The 20,830-nt window shown below is 48.6% G+C and overlaps 1 protein-coding gene and 2 pseudogenes across 2 annotated transcripts; 1 reads left to right on the plus strand and 2 right to left on the minus strand.

Annotated features, from left to right (window-relative positions):
- Positions 1 to 2,825: 2,825 nt before the first annotated feature.
- On the plus strand, positions 2,826 to 2,989 carry LOC128585001 (uncharacterized; annotated as a pseudogene).
- A 636-nt stretch (positions 2,990 to 3,625) lies between these two features.
- On the minus strand, positions 3,626 to 5,834 carry LOC128583031 (tyrosine-protein kinase Yes-like; annotated as a pseudogene). Its single transcript, XR_008379367.1, has one exon. The product of XR_008379367.1 is annotated as a tyrosine-protein kinase Yes-like (transcript).
- Positions 5,835 to 10,746: 4,912 nt separating this feature from the next.
- Positions 10,747 to 20,672, minus strand: SLC35E4 (solute carrier family 35 member E4). The gene is made up of 2 exons (XM_053586854.1): positions 17,629 to 20,672; positions 10,747 to 11,719 (listed from the first exon to the last, which is right to left on the minus strand). The coding sequence occupies exons 1-2, from the start codon at positions 18,248 to 18,250 to the stop codon at positions 11,286 to 11,288; spliced, it is 1,056 nt and encodes a 351-aa protein (XP_053442829.1). The 5' UTR covers positions 18,251 to 20,672; the 3' UTR covers positions 10,747 to 11,285.
- Positions 20,673 to 20,830: the final 158 nt, after the last annotated feature.

Consider the following 20,830-nt stretch of genomic DNA (forward strand, 5'->3'; position numbering starts at 1 on the left):
ACCAAAAAAAAAAAAAAAAAAAAAAATATATATATATATATACACACACACACACACATATATATTTGTAATGACTTTCCCCCCAATAAAGAATGTTTCATTGACTGAGCAGGTGAGGCCAGGCTGGTGGTTTCTCATGGCAAACACTCCCTAAAACTCTGGGCCAGACCACCCCAGACCCCCATAACTTCGCATCCTATTTGTGTTCTTCACAGCAGAGTAGGAAGAGGAAAATAACAGAATGCCAAGAAGTAGGAGATGAAGTCCTAAACCTGCCTCTTCCTGTTTACACAAAGTGACCTTGGTTCTTCCTTCTTTTTGGGCTTCGGTTTCCTTATATGGACTAATGATGATTGAAGAAGATCTGTGGGCTTGGTGCCCATAGCACAGTGGTTACAGCGCCAGCCACATACACCAAGGGTGGCAGGTTCGAACCCAGCCTGGGTCAGCTAAACAACTGCTACAAAAAAGTAGCCGGGTGTTGTGGCGGGTGCCTGTAGTCTCTGCTACTTGGGAGGCTGAGGCTAGAGAATCGCTTGAGCCCAGGAGTTAGAGGTTGCCGTGAGCTGTGACGCCAGGGCACTCTACCCAGGGCAACATAGTGAGACTCTGTCTCAAAAAAAGAAGAGGAAGGGGAAGAAGGGGAAGAAAAGGGGAAGGAGAGGAAGAGGAAGAGGATGAGGAAGAGGAAGGGGAGGAGGAAGAAGAAGAAGATGGAAGAGGAAGAAGGAAGAAAGAAGAAAGAAGAACTTTGGTTTTCAAATGGGGTTCCTGGGAAATCTGGTGAAGGTACCTTGTGGGTGAAGAGACCACATGCCCTACCCTCTTTCATCTAGAGCAATTCTGCTTTGGCCTAATTGATATTGGGCTCTAGCATAATATCATGGACAAGGGCTCCTCCTCCAAAGGAAGTTTACACATGTAAAGGAATCCCCAGCCTAGGCAGTAGGTATTGCTGAGTCATAAATCTGCCTAGCTGGACATGCTGGCAGTGCTTAGAGAAGGGAGGAGAGGCCATACGAGGGTTCTGGCAGTCAGAACAGTATAGAAGAAGGCATAGTAAACAGGGTGGTCCCATATAGCTGAAGGTCAGGGCAGTGGGGTGGGCTTGGAGAGATATCACAGCATACAGGCTTCAAATACCAGGGCAAGAAAGCCAGGCCTTATCCTGTCTGTAGTGGGATGCAGAGAAAGCAGCTCCTCCAGCCCTCACTGAGCAAACATTTCCTAAGTGCTTACTGTGAGCAGGGATTATGCGGTACTTGCTCAAAGAGGATATAGAAGTAAGGCTGACAAGATCCCACCCCAGCAGGAAGCTCCCAGACTAATTCCTCATGGCCCTAGGCTGTGTCTTCAAATCCTCAATCATTCACACAACAAATATACACTGCCTCACTGATGTCCTCAATGATCATATCTTCTTGGTATTCTTTTATTTTTTTTTTCAAATGTACAAAGTTGTTTATTTTTCTTGGCATTTAAAAATACATTCACAACTTAAAATGAGTACACATTAAGTTAGTGTTTTATCCTTACTATACAATTATTTTAGGGAACTGCTCCATTCAGTTAAAACCCAATGAACACCACCCATCTTTCCTGGCTTATTATTATTTTTTTAATCAGAATTAGTATGTAATGTTGTTACCTTTTTTAAAAGAAATGTTTAGAAAAATTACAATATTGTAGTTTACCTAAAGCCCTTTAAAAATCTCAGGTCACAGACATTAAGACTAAGTAATGATGTCACTCTCTTAGGAAGACCCTCTGGGAAGAGGGATTCAATACTAAGCAGGTATGTAAACAGAAAACCCTCCACAATTTTTAGTACCAGAACCATTGCTAACCTGCATGAAGGTCATTTGCCACATTTTAAAATAGTTGGAATTTAAACACATAAATCATGGCACAGAATTTTAATCATTAAATCAGGTAAGTGATGGTAGTTAAAAATGATAACCTGAAAACAGGGGAACCTGATACAATGTTTTATATAGGTGTGACTAGAAAAGAATATTTATAAAACACAAATACCAGATACTTATCAGATTCAGTTTTTCCATTCTTAGATACTTAAACCAGAATACTGATATTCAAATTTATATTTTGAAATTTCTTTCTGATTAGTCATAAAAATTAGTCTTATTTTTTATGTTTCACTTTTGCCCTTGAAATGGGCAAAAATTGTTCCCCTTTTCACTACTGTTCCTGTTCAAAATGAATTTTCCTCTCCAATTAACTATATTCTAAAAGGGAAAAAATGATCACCATTAAGTATATTTAAAAAGTGATTGTAGAATCAAACATGGAATTGGAAACTGGAGCTCTAAAAGTGTTTTGCATACAAGCTGTGTCTCAATGGAATTAGTGTGAAACCTTAACTTCACCATTTTGAGGATATAACACTCATTTAGTGTGCATGTTAAGAAAAATTCATTCTGCAATCCTACCACATAACCCTTAAAGTCTCAGAAAATAATGAAGTGAGAAGCTTTGAGTGCCAGCAAAGCCATTTTGTCACTCCATGACATCAACATTGAACATTCCATTCCATCCCTCTACCTGTAAAATGTTCACATTTTCTTCTCTCATATTTCTTTTAAATACATTTTCCTCTCCATTCGTTTATATTCAATACAAACAAAAGTGCATTCATGTCCCTGGATTTGTGGTATTTTCTATTTGTGGCTCCCATCACCATAAAAACACATTAGCAACATCTCACACTACCAAGTCTATTTTTTTTTTAACTGTTTAATTAAAGGCTGGGTCTTCTTTTCATGCTATTGAAAGATTAAAAGAATTCCCTTTGGAATGAATAGTATATCGCTTCTCGGCCTTTTGGCTAAGATCAAGTGTGGAATGAATAGTACAATTTCAATTATATACTATCTTTTTTTTTTTTTTTTTTTAGAGACAGAGTCTCACTTTATGGCCCTCAGTAGAGGTGCCGTGGCCTCACACAGCTCACAGCAACCTCCAACTCCTGGGCTTCAGTGATTCTCTTGCCTCAGCCTCCCAAGTAGCTGGGACTACAGGTGCCCGCCACAACGCCCGGCTATTTTCTGGTTGCAGTTTGGCCGGGGCCGGGTTTGAACCCGTCACCCTCGGTATATGGGGCCGGCGCCCTACGGACTGAGCCACAGGCGCCACCCAATTATATACTATCTTTAAAAAAAAAATCAATGCAACCTTATAAAAGATTAACTTGCTTAACCTTTTTTAATATTATAATCTTTATTATAATAATGATTTAAATATTATAAAAAAATCAATGCAACCTTATAAAAGATTAAATATTATAAAAATATTTAATTTTTATGATATTTAAATATTTTTATAAAAATATTTAATTTTTATAGTATTTAAATTTTATAAAAAATATTATAATCTTTATTATAATAATGATTTAAATATTATAAAAAAACAATGCAACCTTATAAAAGATTAACTTGCTTAATCCTTTTTAATATTATAATCTTTATTATAATGAAGTAACCTTCATTATTATAAATTGAACTATTCATAAAATAACTGAAGTGACAATTTTCTTATTCTACTTTCCAGTTCCATAAATATGATTATTAACATAGTGCATTATATTTTTAGATTTCACTGTTGTGGTCTAACATTTAGTCAAGTTTTAGATGCTATCTATATTCCTTTTTTGTTTCTGAAAAACTTGGCCCATTTCCATGCAAAAGGAGGCATATATTAATATTGCATACTGACTATTTAACTTAAGAAAAACTTTCGAGAATAATAAATGCAAGAAATTTTTAAAAACTGGAATGGAGTTATTTGGTCCTATGACATTCTTTAATTTTAGATATTATTATGATATTAACTTTTTATTTCCCAAGTTTTGTCTATAACAATAAATAATTTCCTCTTAACAATTCTGAGTTTGGGGAATGAAAGAAAGAATGATTTTTGAGCAGTAGCTTCGCTGTTCTTCATTACCATGCTATTACACCACACTATCACCAGTATCTTAGTTCTGTTTCCTTTGGACCCTGAAATAAGTTGGAAAATTCATCATTGGTACTTTAGAGTTTAACACTTGTGGGAAAAAAGGTGGGTTTGTGCAACCATGTCTGGAATTCCAGTTTACCATGAAAAACATGCAGAGTAAAGATTTTCTTCTCTTGATTCCTGTACATGAGAAACTCTACACAAGTTCTTTACATTTTGGCAGATTTCTGCATATAAAATAGGCTACTTGGATTATAAATTTTCTCCTGGCTGGTACTGTGGCTCTGTAGCAATGAAGTAGTCTTCCAAGAAGGACTGTATATATTCAAATGTTGGTCTTTCATCAGGGTCCTTCTTCCAACACTGATTCATCAAATCATGGAGGGATTCTGGAGAGCCCTGAGGGCAGGGCATCCTGTATCCTCGTTCCACCTGCTCCAGCACTTCACGGTTTACCATACCTGGATATGGCACTCTGCCTTTTGCTACCAGTTCTGTTTGTAGAATTCCAAATGACCACACATCAGACTTTATTGTAAATCGACCATACAGGGCAGCCTCAGGAGCTGTCCATTTGATTGGAAATTTTGCACCTTGTCTTGCTGTGCATTCATTGTCTTCAATTAACCTTGTTAACCCAAAATCTGCTATTTTGCATACAAGATTTTCTCCTACAAGAATATTAGCCGTCCAAAGATCTCAGTGAATATAGTTCATTCTTTCAATATATGCCATACCATCAGCAATCTGAGCAGCCATATCAACCAGTTGTGGAAGCTTCAAATACTTTCCATCTCCTTCCTTAAGGAAATTTAATAAGCTCCCTTTTGACATAAATCCAGTGACAATGTATATTGGCTCTTCAGGAACGACAGCATATAGTGGAACAAGTTTATCATGTCTTAATTTTTTCATTATTTGAGCTTCTTGAAGAAAAGCTTCTGGCATCATTGTACCTGGCTTTAGTGTTTTGATTGCTACTTTTGTTGTTCCATTCCATGTTCCCATCCATACTTCACCAAAACACCCTTGTCCTAGTTTAACCTCTAGCCATAAAGATTCTCGAGGAATTTCCCAAGCATCCTTTGCTAGACCTTGAGTCTGAGGTTTCACAGTTGGACACACAGTCGTTAATTTGTGACATAGTCTATCAGCATGTTCTGTATAGTGTTTCACTAATTTTTGCAGAGTTTCAAATTGTGCTCTGGTTGTGATATAGTATCCGCCATTGTCAAGTTTCCTAATTTTGTAGTGTTTTACATTGTCACCTCTTACTTCATCCCAATCACGAATGGAAAGGGAATAAGCACCTTTAGTAGTTTCACTCACTCTTACTAAGAAAATACTTCATTGATTACCAGGATTCAGAAGTAATCTTTCAGCATCTTTCCTTCCCATTTTTGCCAAAATACCGTTCTTCTGCCTGAATGGAATCTGCAGGCGCTACATAATTGCTAGGGATATAATCAATCTTTCCTGTAGCAATTGATCTTGCTTCCCACCAGTCTCCTTCCGTGTTGTTAATCATTTGAAATCTTTCACCCTTCTTAAATGAAAGGTCTTCTGTAGTTCTAGCTTCATAATCATATAAGGCCACAAAGATAGTAACACCACCTGTTAAAACAGCAGGATATGAACTTGGCACCACTGAAAATGAGGAAGATGCTCCTCCAAAAGGTGTCACCCCTGAGGATCCTCCAAATGGCGTTATGGAAAGACTGCTAAAATTAACTGATGTTCCCTTTGCTGAAGGTTCTGCTCCATAATGGCTGACACTTTGTACTGACAGGTTCTGGAGGGTTTTCAGTTCTATCTTTAATGGCTGGAGTTTTGTTTTCTTTACTTTTAATGCAGCCCATTATCAAATCTTAAGAACGCGGGGAGCTGGGGGCTGGCCCAACGCTTCGAGAACCTCAAGCTGGAGCGGAGCGGAGACGCAATCGGGGGGCGAGCGGGCAGCGCGCAGCAGACACGCCCGCCGCGCGAGCCGGGCCGGGGGAGGGAGAAGATTCTCCCCGACTTCCCGACTCGCGGGCGACGGAGGCGGGGAGCGGTGGTGCCTCCGGGCGCCGGGGCCTAGCGTTGCCCGGGCTGGGGGCAGCCGCCTCCTCCTGCACGGCCCCTCCAGGTCCTAACATGCTCTTTCTTCTTCTTGGTATTCTTGCCCTTGTGTCGTCAATATGGGAGGGCCCAGGCCAAATAAACTTAACCTACCTAACCAATAAAATATTACAAAAGACAGAGCATGATCTTTGAGAACAAGGTATCATGGCTCTTTGCTCTGAATCACTCATTCTGGTGGAAGCCCATTATCATGTCATGTAGACACTCAAGGAGCCCTATGGAGAAGTCTACATGGCAAGGAATGGAGGCCCCCAACCAACAGCCATGTGAAGGACCAGTCTTGAAAGTAAATCCTCCAGCCCCAGTCATGCTTTCAGATGACTGCAGCTCAGACCAAAATCTTCCCTACAATTTGGTGAGAAACTCTAAGCCAGAACTATCCCACAAAGCCACACCCAAATTCCTGACCTACTACCCAAACTGAGATCATATACATTTATTGCTTTAAGCCACAATGTTTTGGGATAGATTTTTACCCCAAATCAATATAACTGATACCCACAGCACCCAGCCCTATCCCCACTATCATTTACTCATCTGGACCACAACAATAGGTCTTCTCGTGTCTCCCTGCCTCCTACAGACATGCGAACACAAAATTGAGAGTGACAATATGGAATGGAGAGAATGACCTGAAAAAAAAAATGGCAAAATGTTTTCTGTTCCTTTAAAACTTCCTCCACCCTGGGCGGCGCCTGTGGCTCAGTCGGTAGGGCGCCGGCCCCACATACCGAGGGTGGTGGGTTCAAAACCGGCCCCCACCAAACTGCAACCAAAAAATAGCCGGGCATTGTGGCGGGCGCCTGTAGTCCCAGCTGCTCGGGAGGCTGAGGCAGGAGAATCGCTTAAGCCCAGGAGTTGGAGGTTGCTGTGAGCTGTGTGAGGCCATGGCACTCTACAGAGGGCCATAAAGAGTCTCTACAAAAAAAAAAAACAAAAAAACTTCCTCCACCCTTTTTGGAAACAGACCTGCATCTCTGCCTCAGGGGTGGTCAGGAGGGGTAGGGGAATGTTTTTTGTTCTTTATGCGGCAAGAGGTGTCTCAGCTGAACTGTTGGGATGCCCTGGTGGCCATAGGACAGGTGGGTGGAGGTCACAGCTTTGTCTTCGGTGGAGATGGGAGGCAGAGATGGGACACTTAAAATCATTAACTGTAGTTGAAAACAATAGTCTAGAACTTAGGGCCCTTCTTTTAAAAGCTCTGTATTTTTGCCTTATGAATTTGGAACTTTGAGAATATAGGCTGACATTTTCTCCCTCCCTCCCTCCTTTCTTTCTTTCTTTTCTCTCTCCTTCCTTCCTTCCCTCCTTCCCTCCTTCCTTCCTTCGTCCCACTATGTTGCCCTCCATAGAGTGTCGTGGCATCAAGCTCACAGCAACCTCAAACTCTTGGGCTTACACAATTCTCTTGCCTCAGCCTCCCAAGTAGCTGGGACTACAGGTGCCTGCCACAAGGCCTGGCTATTTTTGTTGTTGTTGTTACAGTGGTTTAGCTGGCCCGCGCTGGGTTCGAACTCACCACCGTTGGTGTATGTGGCTTGCACCGTAACCACTGTGCTAACAGGCTCCGAGCCAGGCTTATATTTTCTTCCTTTGCTGGCAAAGTAATAAATTTCTCTTTCCTTCTCCTCAACCACTTGTCCTCGTTCTTCTGATGGGGCCTCATAGACAAGTACTGAGCTTTTGGTAATGCTATCTCTAGCCCCACCAATTATTCCTCCACATAGCGTGCACACTAAACTGAAGGTCTACTTTTCAAGAAATGTATATCGAAGATGATAGCTCTTTCCTGCTCAAAACCTTCCATGGCTTTCCATTAAGTGGCCCTCGGTTAAGTATTTTGTGTGATTTCCAGGAAGTGTTTGCAACTAAGCAGGAACAGTATGATAATGAAGCATCTGACATTCCTGAGCTGATTTGAGTGCAGAGTGGGGAGCAAGAAGAGGCCTTGTTTGCCTTGGCCCTCTGGAATGACAATCCAGGGGCACCAGGGGAGGCCGGGAGGGGTGCCCTGGCAGCTGGGGCTGAGACAAGGCTTTGTTCTGAAGTCTACAATGGCAGGATGCCCAGCACAGATCCAGCTCCCCCAGCTTCCACCATGCCCTGGGGACTCTCAAAATGCAGTGGAAGGCTAAGGAGAGGTGGGGGAGACAGCAGGAAGCCATAGGGAAGACCTGGAAGCATATGTGATGAGACTCAGTTTGCTAACATCGATTGAGGACTTACTATGTTTCAGGCACTGTTGCTAAGCACTGCCATGTCTTGGCCCATTAGAGCTTCCTGCATTTGGGTGGAGGTTAGGTTCTTCTGCTACCCCACTTATTCCAGAGGCCCAGCAGAGGAAGGCCCTTGTCCAAGGTCACACAGCTTAGACATGCCAGAGCCAGAACTTGAACCCAGAGCTCCTGTTTCTTTCTTTTTTTTTAAATTTTATTATTGTTTGGGATTAATTGGGGGTACAAAGAATTATGATACACTGATTACATTTGTTAGATAAAGTTCCCCTTATAATTGTGTCCTGCACCCAAGCGGTGTGCAATACACCACGACTCTTCATCCTCCTCCCTCCTCTCCTCTCCCAAGAGCTCCTGTTCTTGACTTGTATTTTCTCCCAACCATTTCATGCCACACTTGGGCCAGTGTTGGGAAGACTACAGTGAGATCTTCTGGAGCCCAGTCCAGTGGAAAAAAAATAATTCAGCTGAGGGTGGGATGTAGTCAGGATCCTGCCTGGAGATGTGCAAAGAGCTGGGGTGACCTAGCTTGGCTTGGCATAGTGTGGGAGGAGGGGGAAGGGAGAGGTTTCCAAGGAAGGTGACACCTGCTTCCCTGTAGGCACTGGGTGAAGAGGCTGAGGTTCAGAGATGTAAAGAGACTTGCCTGAGGCACAGAGGTAGTGAGAGGCAAAGCCTGGAGGGACAACAACCTTTTAATGGAACACTCACGAGCCCTCCCACTACTTAACATTGTGGTCCTCATTTCCAGTGACACATGAGGCCAGGTGGAGAGAGAGGCAGGACTTTGGTTGTGGCCTTAGGGGAATCACCTCAATGCTCAGTGGTCCTGAATCTGGTGACACACCTGCTCCCAGATCAAGCACAGCTCCAGTTAGTTACCCTGTCCTCACAACCACCACAGCAGGCTGTGATCTGACAGGAAGCACACCCATCAGCCATACACCCCATGAGGCCCAGAGGCCTGGGTGAGGGTGGTGCAGGGAGGCTCCGCCTATGGCAGTGGGCCCTCATGGGATAGAGAAAGGTCCTGAGTCACCAAGGAGGCTCCGCCTAACCAAAGCCATCTATCCCTCTGCCCTGCCTTGCAGAGCCTGAGTCCAGAGGTACCCAAGCTGCACAGGGACTGGGCTGGGCCAATGGCATCTCTGAGTCACAGGGAGAGGGGGTGGTAGGTGACTCAGCCCAGGCCCACTTCCCCTCCTGCAAGGCCAGCCTGGGTGGAGCCTGGGGCCGGGAAACCCTGTGCCTGTCCTCTGAGGCCCTCCCTGTCCACCCCCGATCTAGCCATACGCTGACCCTTCCTGCAGCCCAGCTTCATGCTTGGCTGGCACAGTGGCCCTTTGTGAATTCTAGTTACGTGAAGGAATGAAAGGAATGAATGATTCCTCCCTGAATCCCACCCCAGCCTGGTCTAGCATCCCACCCTCACACAAAAAAGAGACATTTTTTAGGTAAATCTGGAATCCCAGAGGGAGTGGGTGACAAGCCCAAGACAGGGGTACAGCCAACTTGCACCATCACCTCTTTCCTCACTCCTGGACCTGCCTCACCAAGCTCCTCATTTGAATCCTCTCCATAGGGATCATCAACCCATTTTTTTAGGCCTGGAAGCTGAGGTTCAGAAAGGGGCGGCTCACGGTGAGATGGGCTGAGCAGGATTAGTTCCAGGTCTTCCCACACCAGGCTGGGTCCTTGTGACTTTTAGCATATGGTCTCAGGGGAGGTAGCAGGGCAGGACGACTTACGTGTACAGAGTTGGGGAAGGCCTCTGAGAGGTAACAAGACAGCCAGTGGGGGCCAGCCAGTAACGAGGCTCTGGGCTACCTCTAGGCATTAGGATTCCTGTCTTAGCTTTCCTACATGAGAGCCCTGCTCCCCTGCAAGGCCTTTCACCATCAGGCCTCCTTTTTTGGTTATCTCTTCTAAAGGAGAGTTGCATGTTTGGGTTTTCTCCCTCAAGCAAGGATTTAGCCATAAGAAGAGAGGAGTGTAGGAAGAGCGTGCCAGACAGAGGGAACAGCACTGCCAAGGCTCTGGTGTGTGGGCCGGCACAGTGGGGACCTAAAAGCAGTCAGTGAGGCTGGAAAGCAGAGCCAATGGGAAGAAAAGGGAGAGCTGGGCAAGGCCACAGGGCCAGGTCCTAAGAGACCTGTTAGTTAGGAAAGGAAGTTCTGACTTTGTCCCACGAGCAGTGAGGAGCCACAGAGTGTCTATTTTAGAAAGATCCCTCTGGGTAAAGTGGGCTGCATGGAAGATGGAGAAGAGGAGCCAGGGCATAGCTAAGGGATGGGTTGTGAGCCTGGACGGGTGCAGTGGGTAAGGGAGGATGTCCTAGTTTCTGTGTGGGTGGCACACCTTTCTCCCTACATTCCCTTGTCTGTGTACCCAAAGAATGACACAGGTGTACAAGCAAAAATAGTTTATTTGAGGACGGATGACCCAAAACTGGGGGGCCCAAAGGTGAGGCCACAGCAGCTGCCTAGAGTTGGCACATACTACCTGACTCCCTAGAGGAACCTGACAGCAAAGAAGCCCTTCCCTGGACCCCTAGCTGCCTCCCCCACTGAAGGAAGGATGGTGCAACCGCCAAGGATCACCATCATCGTCATTGTAACATGTTGAGGTCTTCAAAGTTTGCCCAGCAATTTTTGGTGCTCTAGTTGATACTGATCCTAATAATTACTCCAACAAACATAGTGACTGTGCCAGGCTTGACTCACCATCCAGTGGTGAGCAGGGTCTGTGATGGGCGTGAGGCAGGCAAGGACAGGAGGTAGGTCTCTCTGAAGTCCCTGTTCCAGCCTTTGAGGCAGCCCTTCCAGAAGGTGCCTCCCGCTCCCACGGCCCCCAGCAGTGGCAGCTGCCTGTTCTCCACTTTTCCTATGGCCACTGGCTGAGGTTAGATTCAGTCTGGGTCTGTCCCAGGTAGACTCGGAGTTCCTCCAGGTCTCAAAGATCCTTGCCAGGCTGGTCTCTCCACCACAGTCCCCAGCGGGCAGCCCAGGAGGCCACAAACTCGCAGTTGTGGTAAAGGAACATTCCTGAAAGAGTCAGTGCAATGCCCACATAGCTAAGGGCACTGAGGCAGCTGCCAAACAAGAACCTGGATAGGACGAGGTTGCCCACGACGGTGAGATTGCCCAGGACATGGACGGTGAGGGCTGAGGTGAGGGCCAGCAGGGAGAAGCTGGCCAGGTTGTAGAGCACAGAGAGGAGGCAGCTGAGCAGGATACAGGCCCAGAGGCGACAGTCATCAGGAGTGGGCGGTGGGGCCGCACCAGCCTCCAAGACCAGTGCCGCACCCGCAAGCAGGCAGAAACTGGGCAGCGAGGTGGCATACAGCAAAGTCACCGCGTCCAGCCTTTCCTCCTGCAGCAGGGCACCTGCAACCAGGACAGCAGCCATCAGCACTCAGGGAGACCACTGCCACTAAGCCAACCCAGTATGACTCCATGGCTGATCCTGTAAGAAGCCTACTCCCTACCCCTCAGGCAGGATTAGTGGCTCCTACTCTGAAACAGGGCAGTCAAGCATCAGAGTCAAACCACCTGGGTTTATGACCTATGTCCACGCCTGTGTCCTATGTGCAGCTGTGACCTGGGCTCTTGAGAGTCACTTAACCTCTGGAAGCTTCGGTTTCCTCATCTGGAAAGTTGGCTAATCATAAAGCCTAATACCTGGGGTTGTTGTAATACCTTATACGGGTTTAAAATACATTTAAGGTACATTTTCAGTAAATATTAAACATAAATAAGTCTCTTACTATAAGCCATTTCCCACAGGCTGAAGCAATAATCTTGCTTGGGATAGCCAAATGATCAGTAAACACAAGAAGCAACTCCAAAAAAGAAAAATTCTTCAGGTCCTATCCCTGGAGGAAAATTTCCTAGGTTCTTAAGCCAGCTTTGAAGTCCCTGCACCAAGTGTCCCTGACCACATTTTGTGGCCTGAGCCCTTATCACACCCACCAGAACTCAACACTATAGTTCTAGCTACCATAGCAAGGATGGGCCAGCAGAGGGTCCCAGCTCTGCCACTTACTACCGATGTGGCCTTTACATTAAAAGAAGAGGAGAGTTTTAAAATAATAAGTTGTGGTCAGGAATGGCTCACGCCTATAATCCTAGCACTCTGGGAGGCCAAGGTGGTGGATCGCTTGAGCTCAGGAGTTTGATACCAGCCTGAACAAAAGCGAGACCTCATCTCTACTAAAAAATAGAGAAATTAGCTGGGCGTAGTGGTGGGTGCCTATAGTCCCAGCTACTCAAGAGGCAAGTGGATTATATCGCTTGAGCCCAAGAGTTGCAGGTTGCTGTGAGCTATGACATCATGGTACTCTACTCAGGGTGACTGAGTGAGACTCTGTCTCAAAAAAATAAAAATAAAAATAAAGGGCTGGGCACAGTGGCTCACACCTGTAATCCCAGCACTCTGAGATGTGTGTGGATCCGGATCAGGTCAAGGTGTGTGGATAGCCTGAGCTCACAAGTTTGAGACCAGCCTGAGCAAAAGTAAGACCCCAACTCTACTAAAATAGAAAAACTGAGGCAAGAGGATCGCTTGAGCCCAAGAGTTAGAGGTTGCTGTGAGCTGGGACACCATGGCACTCTACCCAGGGGAACAGCTTGAGATTCTGTCTTAAAAAAAAAATAATAATAATAATTAGTTGTTTGGATCAGGCTTGGCGCCTGTTGCTCAGTGGCTAGGGTGCCAGCCACATACACCGGAGCTGGCGGGTTTGAACCCAGCCCGGGCCTGCCAAACAACAATAACAACTACAACCCCAAAATAGCCAGGCATTGTGGCAGGTGCCTGTAGTTTCAGCTACTTGGGAGGCCGATGCAAGAGAATTGCTTAAGCCCAAGAGTTTGAGGTTGCTGTGAGCTGTGACGCCAGGGTACTCTATGGAGGGTGACATAGTGAGACTCTGTCTCAAAAAAAAAAAAAAAAAAAAAGTTGTTTGGATCAAAATGGTGGGTTCATTCATTGTTTCATTCATTTACGACCATGGACATGACAAGGAAAAAAGAAAGTAATTGTGGGCTCTTGGCTAAAACTGTTTATAGCTGACAATTAGCATTTTTGGCTATCAACACTGGGACGTGTGGAGATGAACGCAGGACTAAGAGAGAACCTTTTACTTTTGTAAGGAAAGAGGATCCTGCCATCTTGCATGGTATAAATGTGTACCTGTACGTGCCTGTGTGTACATGAGCTACCACCCAGCCAATTTGCCAAGGAGTTAGTGCCATAATCAAACTACATACAGCCCTGCTGAAATTACAGTGTTTGTATGAGGGCAATGATGGCATGGGCCCTCTCCAACTTTTAGTGGAGAGAGATGAGGAATCCATACAGGTCCCCTCCCAGGGCTCTCTGAATCTCTGCATTTACTGACACACACTTTCCAAAGAGCCAAGGAGATGCTTACTCATAGCCTAAGCTTAGAATAGGACATTTTACTTCTCTCTCAATTTCATTCTGATGTTTGGCTTTGTTCTCTAGGCAACAGTCCCTCCAGCTCAAGCATTTCTAGAAATGAACAGATAATTAGAATACCTCTTGCTTTTTGGCTCCAAATTTAGCCATTACGAGCTGTCTGTAGCCTGCCTATTGAGGTTCCCATTCCAGGAAGGCATTTGGGGTTTCTGGTGAACTTCACCTTTGTTGAATTTCACCCTTTGCAAGGCAGCTAGGCAGGAAGGTTCTAACCTGGCGCTTGCTATGCAAGCTACCCAACCCTTCACCTCCACTTCCGCAGCTCATGGAAAACGCATTGATCCACTGTCAGAGGTGATTCACTCCTTCTTGAGGCTCCCAAAATGTCAGCCTGTCCTCTTGCTTCCTCAGAACCCACTCAAGCTTCTACCATATGCACACAACAGCTGAACCTTCTGTACATCCTGTGCACGTCTACTGACTTGTTTCTTTTGCTCCTTCACTAGCTAGGTGATATTAGGTCCTCACCCTCTCTCCATGCCTCTGTTTCCTTGTGTGCAGTAGGGGGAGGGTAACGACACCCCTCAGAGGGGCATGTGAAGTGCTGGACACAGAGCCCGATGCCCTGTGGTAACTGCTCACCTCCATAGCTGCCATGATCCTCACACTAGGTTCCTGTTGCCTGATACCCTGTGCCCTGGCACAGCCTGTTTCTCAGACCCAGAACACCTTTCCCTGCTCTATCAGTGTGAAGAACTGGCACAGCCTACAGAGGGCTCAGCAAATGTTGCCAGCTTGATCACATCATTGTTATCAACACTGCAGACCCTGTCCCCTAAGCAGCCTTTTCAGTGCTCCCCCGGGAGAAGGAACTGGCCCACCACACCTGTAACCACCTTGGCTCTAGAACTTCTCTCCTCTCATTGTGATCTCTGCTTCTGACTACATCTCCCCAGTCAGCCTAAGAGCTCAGAGACCAGGGACCCAGCCAGGCCGCTCTGTGACACAAGTGGTTCCAGGTAAGAATAGGTTCAGCAAGCTGGCTTCCCATTTTCCAGCCTTTCTGTGGGCATCATCCCTCTCTCCTGCAACTGGCCCAGGCAGAAAGAAAGCCGCTGGCCCTGCCCATGGCTGCTTGGGCTTCCCTCTTCTTCCTGTCTTCTCCCACGGTCTCTTCCTATTTTCAGGAAAAGAGCTGGCATCTGCCATTTACACTCTAGTCTGCATTTGGCCCTGTGCCCCCTGTGGAGCCTCTGGCAGTAGAAACTGATTTCTTAGGCAGCGCCTGTTGCTCAGTGGGTAGGGTGCTGGCCACATACACCGAGGCTGGTGGGTTCAAACCCTGCCTGGGCCAGCTAAAACAACAATGACAACTGCAATAACAATAACAACAAAATAGCCAGCCATTGTGGTGGGTGCCTGTAGTCCCAGCTACATGGGAGGCTGAGGCAAGAGAATCACTTAAGCCCAAGAGTTGGAGGTTGCTGTGAGCTGTGATGCCATGGCACTTTACCAGGCCAATAGCTTGAGACTTTGTCTCAAAAAAAATTAAAATTGGGTGGCACCTGTGGCTCAGTGAGTGGGGCGCCGGCCCCATATACCAAAGGTGGTGGGTTCAAACCCGGCCCCAGCCAAACTGCAACAACAACAACAACAAAAATAGCTGGCTCCAGCCAAACTGCAATAAAACAGGCTCAGTGCCTGTAGCTTAGCGTCTAGGGCGCCAGCCACATACACCAGAGCTGGCAGGTTCAAATCCAGCCCAGGCCTGCCAAACAACAATGACAGATATAACCAAAAAATAGTTGGGTGTTGTGGTGGGCACCTATAGTCCCAGCTACCTGGGAGGCTGAGACAAGAGAATTCCTTAAGCCCAAGAGTTTGAGGTTGCTGTGAGCTGTGACACCACTGCACTCTACTGAGGATGACATAGTGAGACTCTGTCTCAAAAAAAAAAAAAAAAAAAAAAATTAAAACAAACAACCCCACACCCCCACTGCCATTTCTCAGCCTCTGGCTCCATTCTGTTCAAAAAACCCATTTCTCAGCTCCTGACTCTATTCTGGTCCTCTCCCATTTCTGCAGGGCCCCAGCCCTGTTAGCGGGCCTCCAGTCTCCTAAGCACCCTGAGCCATGTAACTTAAGCAGCCTACCAATCCAGCTGTCAATAAATATATCACTTAAGGAGTACCTGCTCTGTGCAAGGACCTGGGCCAGGTGCTAGGGACACAGAGTTGCCCTACGCCTGTCTGGTGGGAAGCAGACAGGTAACCAAGTGGCATGGGACAGGGCATCCAGAACCACAATGGGGGAAGGAGAGAGAGCTGTGGAGGCCAAAGCAAGCTCCCAACCTGCCTGGGGGTGAGGGAGTTGAGACTTGGAAGAGTAGGAGGGAACTAGCAGAAATCAAGAAGTGACCAGATGCCAGGCATATGCCATTCTGCCCATGTGCCTGAGTTCTGGCCAGCCATAGCCTCTCCTGCAGGCCAGAGTGCCAGGGGCCCTGTGTAAAGAGCACTGGCCTCAGAAGGGGCAGTGGGGACCATCACAGCCCTGTGGCCATTTCCAGGAGGGCCGTACAGAGTCAGGTTTCCCAGTGCCAACTTCAAGCCCAGAGCTCATGCTCTAGCTCAGTCCCCAGTTCTCATGTAACCTGTGGGCAAAAATAGAACTGAGCTTTGGCTCTGTCCCATGGCCTGGCAAGAGGAGGACAGGGCCTCTGGGTCTTAGCTCTGAAGATTCCAGGCAAGGATAGGTTCTGACTTCAACCTTACCCAGTTGCAGGCTACTCACTCCCCCAGGCCAGTACCCTCAGAGCCCCTCTTTAATCTCGCAGGCCTGGGTCATAGGATCTCAGAGGAAGAAGGGAGAGCAAGAGTCCACCTGGACTCCATCAGCTCTCACCATCTTCCACTGAACAGGTGGGAAGACTGAGACCCAGAGAAGATCAGACCTGCCCAAGGTCAACCAACAAGTATGAGCAAAGTTATGGCTGGAACCCAGGCCTCCTCACCCTGAGTGGGCACCCTGGCCTCCCCCATAACTACCTTGGGTTAAGGTGGAGAGAGGGGTGGGGGCTGTGACTCAGCTGCCCCTCAGTAGGACAGCCAGAAAGCCAGCTTCTACTCTCAGGGAGAAGAATATGGAAGGATTTAGGCCTAGAACCTTGGCCTTACCCCCCCAGAGCCCATTGCTCCCTTTCACCAGAACCAGTGTCTGGGATGACACAGACTAGCTTTGAGTCCTTAGGAGCCATGTGACCCTGTGTAAATCATGAACTTTTCTAGGTCTCAGTCCCATCGTCAATAAAATGGAGATGAAGGTGGTGGTTGCCATGACAACTAATGGTTAATACCCAGCACACTGTAGCTTCTGGTACACACCAGCTATACCCAGAGTTAGCTGAGCCTCTTGCCTTCCAAATCCCAGCCCACCTGGCCCTCCTGTCCTCTCCTACATTTTCCCTCTGCAACCTGACTCTACACCTCACTTGGACAATAGGGAGTCTGACTGGTTGAAATCTTGCCTTTTTCTGGCCATCTCTCTATCAAACGGGGACAAAATACTACTACTTTAATCAGGGGCAGGAGGGGGATCTGAGAGATAAAGGGCTTGACAAAACATGGGGCACAGATCACTGGCAACTGCTATTAAATACTCCAGAGCCTTAGCTTGGGCCCTGGAACTCACTGAGCTGTTGCCTTCTCTGAGCCTCAGTTTCTACCTCCTCCAAAGTCATGAGCCTTGGTTTCCTCATCAGTAAAATGGGATAACACCCACACCTCACACAGGGCCATCCAGGCACACACCTGCCTGTACCCCACCTCCTCAGACAGTGACCCAGGCAACTCACTCTGCTGAACAGACTTGAGGCCTCGGAGGCACGTGGCTACCAGCAGGAAACCACAGCCCGTGGGAGGCACCCGGAACTCTCCAGCCAGGCTGCAGGCAGCCCCAAGGCAGACGGGTCCCATGGCAGCCAACTGAAGCGGGTGGTGACGACGACGGCCCAGCAGCAGTGCTGACAGGGCCATTGTGAACAGTGGTGTGGTGGTGGTGACCAGCTGAGCTAGGTCCAGAGGCACGGCACTCAGTCCCACGTTGCCACAGGCCATTGAGGTGCCAAAGGTGAGGCTGAGCAGTAGCACACGGCAGCGGGTGCCACCTGGCATGGAGCGCTGTGCCCCCCGGTGGCATGCCAGTGCTGCTGCCAGCATGTGCAGTGCTGAGAGCAGCAGGGGCCGTCTGAAGCTGTGCACAGTGAAGATCCACTTGTTGAGGCTTGACATGCTGGCTCCTGCCAACAGCCACACCAGTGCTGCCATGGCCACCCGGGCTCGGCCAAGTTGCCCAAGGGCCTGGGGGCTGCCAGGAGGCCACTCCGAGGGCCTCGCCACCTGAGCACCACCAGCTAATGCTGCTGCTTCACCTGAGGTCATCCTGGCATCATGGTGCTCCAGTGGGGGGTGGCACATCCGCACCAGCGGGACTAGGGCAGAAAGTGGGCAGCCCAGTGACCAGCTCTGGGCTGCTAGTGAGCTCGGCTGTGGGCAAGGCCTGATCCGGGTTCCTCTGCCCCTGTCCCCAGTCTCAGGTGAAAGCACTGTTTACTTGTGCCAGGCCTGTGCCCGGTGAGGTCTGGGAGCTGACATGACCGTGCTCGAGACAGAGCCAAGGTCGTGGCTGCCTCTACGATGCTCAAGCCCGGCACTTCTACCCTGTGCCAGGAGGTCTCCACTCTCCTCCGCGCCTAGTGCCCAAGCGATGCTCTTAGATGGACTCCTCACTCCCTTTTTCTCTTCGGTCCTCAGGCCGTTAGGGTGGGTATCCAGACAGCGGGAACTCCTGCGTGCTCACGCCGTGACCAGGCCTGGGAGGGGCAGTCAGGATTCCCTCCCCACCGATACCTGAAAGGTTGCAGCTCTTTCCTCCAGTCCCAGGCAGTGAGGGAGACGTGCTCCGGCCTGTGCTAGGTGGTGAGCTCGGCTCTGCTCCAGCAAGGCCGACGCTTTAGCTTTGGCTCCCTGAGGCTCCGACTGCTAGCTGTGGCTCCGGCTCCGGCAGCAGCTCCCGCCAGGCTCCAATCCAGTTCGGGACCGGCCCGGCGGGAGCGGCCCCGCCTACCCTGCCGCCAAGGCCGCCGCCCGCGTCCTAACCGGAAAGTTGGGTTGAGCCGGGGTTCCCGGCCTGGCCCCGCCCCCAGAGTGGGGTGGGCTGGCTCGCTCCACCCCCACCGCGCCCCCTCCCGGTTCCTCCCCCGCAGGCTGACATTCCCCTGTTAGCGCCTCCTGGGCTCTCGGCCTGAGCGTGTGCTCAATAGAGCTCCCTTAGCTGGAGTGGTCAGCCTGTATGTCCCCGCCACAGGGGAGATCAGGCCCTTCCCACCCAGCGCAAAATCGAGCGCCCCATATAAACCAATACATAGTGCTAGAGACACTGGGGTATCCCACATGGCCGCCCAAGCTATCTTCAAAGAGCTGGACATTGAGCAGGGACTCAGGACCCAAGACTAGTCTCAGGCCCACCTGATCTCTGGCCACAATGACCTCATGGGACCTCGGCATCCAGCAGAGGATTTATGGAATCCCTTAAAGCCCCTCCATCGCCATCACCCCTCCCTAGCCCCAGCATCCTCCCAGCCTACCAGCCCTGGGCGGAGTCCCCTCTCCTGCCAGCAGAGGGAAACTGAATCACCAGAGATACCCACAGCTGCGGAAGCAGGCAGCCGGCATCCATCCCCAGTCAGCAGCCCCCGTCCTGTCCCTTAAGTGCTGGTAGCTGACTCATAGCTGGACTTCCTGAGGTCCACTCCCTGCCTCTGGCCCTGATGGGACAGAGCCCTGGGCTGGAAGGCAGAGTAGCTGTCCCTGAGCCTTTACCCCTGATTGGTCTCGGTTTTCTCACCCAAATCGACAGTCGCTCTCTGAGTTTAGGGTTGTAAATAGCGTGCCCCAGGGCAGGACAGGTTACCCAGGTTACAGGCAGAGCCCTGGCTTCTAAGTTCTGGAATCCAGGGACGCAAGGACCAAGGCCCAGCCAAGTGCCCAGTGTGAGCTATAATCCTCTTTCCTGTCACTGGGCTTCCTTCTCCTGCAGAAGATCTTGCCTACGGAAATACGCTCACCCCTGTGTTGTAGTCTGATCCTTAATGACAGCAACCTGCCTGGTGGACAAGACCGGCTCAGACCGGCTCTTGGCGCCCTCTGGTGGTCATTTCGCTGAATGGCTGCAAATGCTCTGCAACTCATCACAATCCCTTAGGTGGAGTTAAAAACCCCAGCCTCACAGATCTGCTCCAGCTTTCTATCAGCTGCGGGCCGGGAATCTACATTGTCACATTTGCCTTGGTGATTCTGACGCCTGCTTGAGTCTGCAAATCACTGCTGCAATGCCCCACATTGCAGGGCAAGGGTTGCAGCTGGGGTAATTTCCAGGCTGAGAATCAAAAACTGGTAACATTTAGACTGGGTTTCTCCAGAAAGGACTGTGGGAGAAAAACTGAGCCTGCCAAGGAGACAGCTCCCCCTCTATTTCCTGAGAAACTAGGAAACTGGGGTGCCTAGAGCTTATATTCTTTTGGGAATTTGTCAAATTTCCAGTAAGTTTCCCTCAAGAAAAGGCAATAACTTTTTTCAGTTTTGCCCAGTCATCCTCCACAACACCAGGCTAGTTTTTCCAATTTTAGTAGTGATGAGGTCTCGCTCTTGAACAGGCTGGTCTGGAACTCCTGAGCTCAAGCACTCTACCCATCTCTACCTCCTAAAATGCTAGAATTATAGGCATGAGCTACCACGCCTGGCCTAGCAATAAAAATTTTTAAAAACAAAAACACCCTTGGCCTTTCTCAGAGCTCAGTTGACAGGGATTGAGGGGTAATAGAAATCTGTCGGGCGGCGCCTGTGGCTCAGTGAGTAGGGCGCCGGCCCCATATGCTGAGGGTGGCGGGTTCAAACCCAGCCCCGGCCAAACTGCAACAAAAAAAAAAAAATAGCCGGGCGTTGTGGCGGGCGCCTGTAGTCCCAGCTGCTCGGGAGGCTGAGGCAAGAGAATCGCGT

Source organism: Nycticebus coucang, chromosome 4, assembly GCF_027406575.1.
Source record: "Nycticebus coucang isolate mNycCou1 chromosome 4, mNycCou1.pri, whole genome shotgun sequence".
Lineage (NCBI taxonomy): Eukaryota > Metazoa > Chordata > Mammalia > Primates > Lorisidae > Nycticebus > Nycticebus coucang.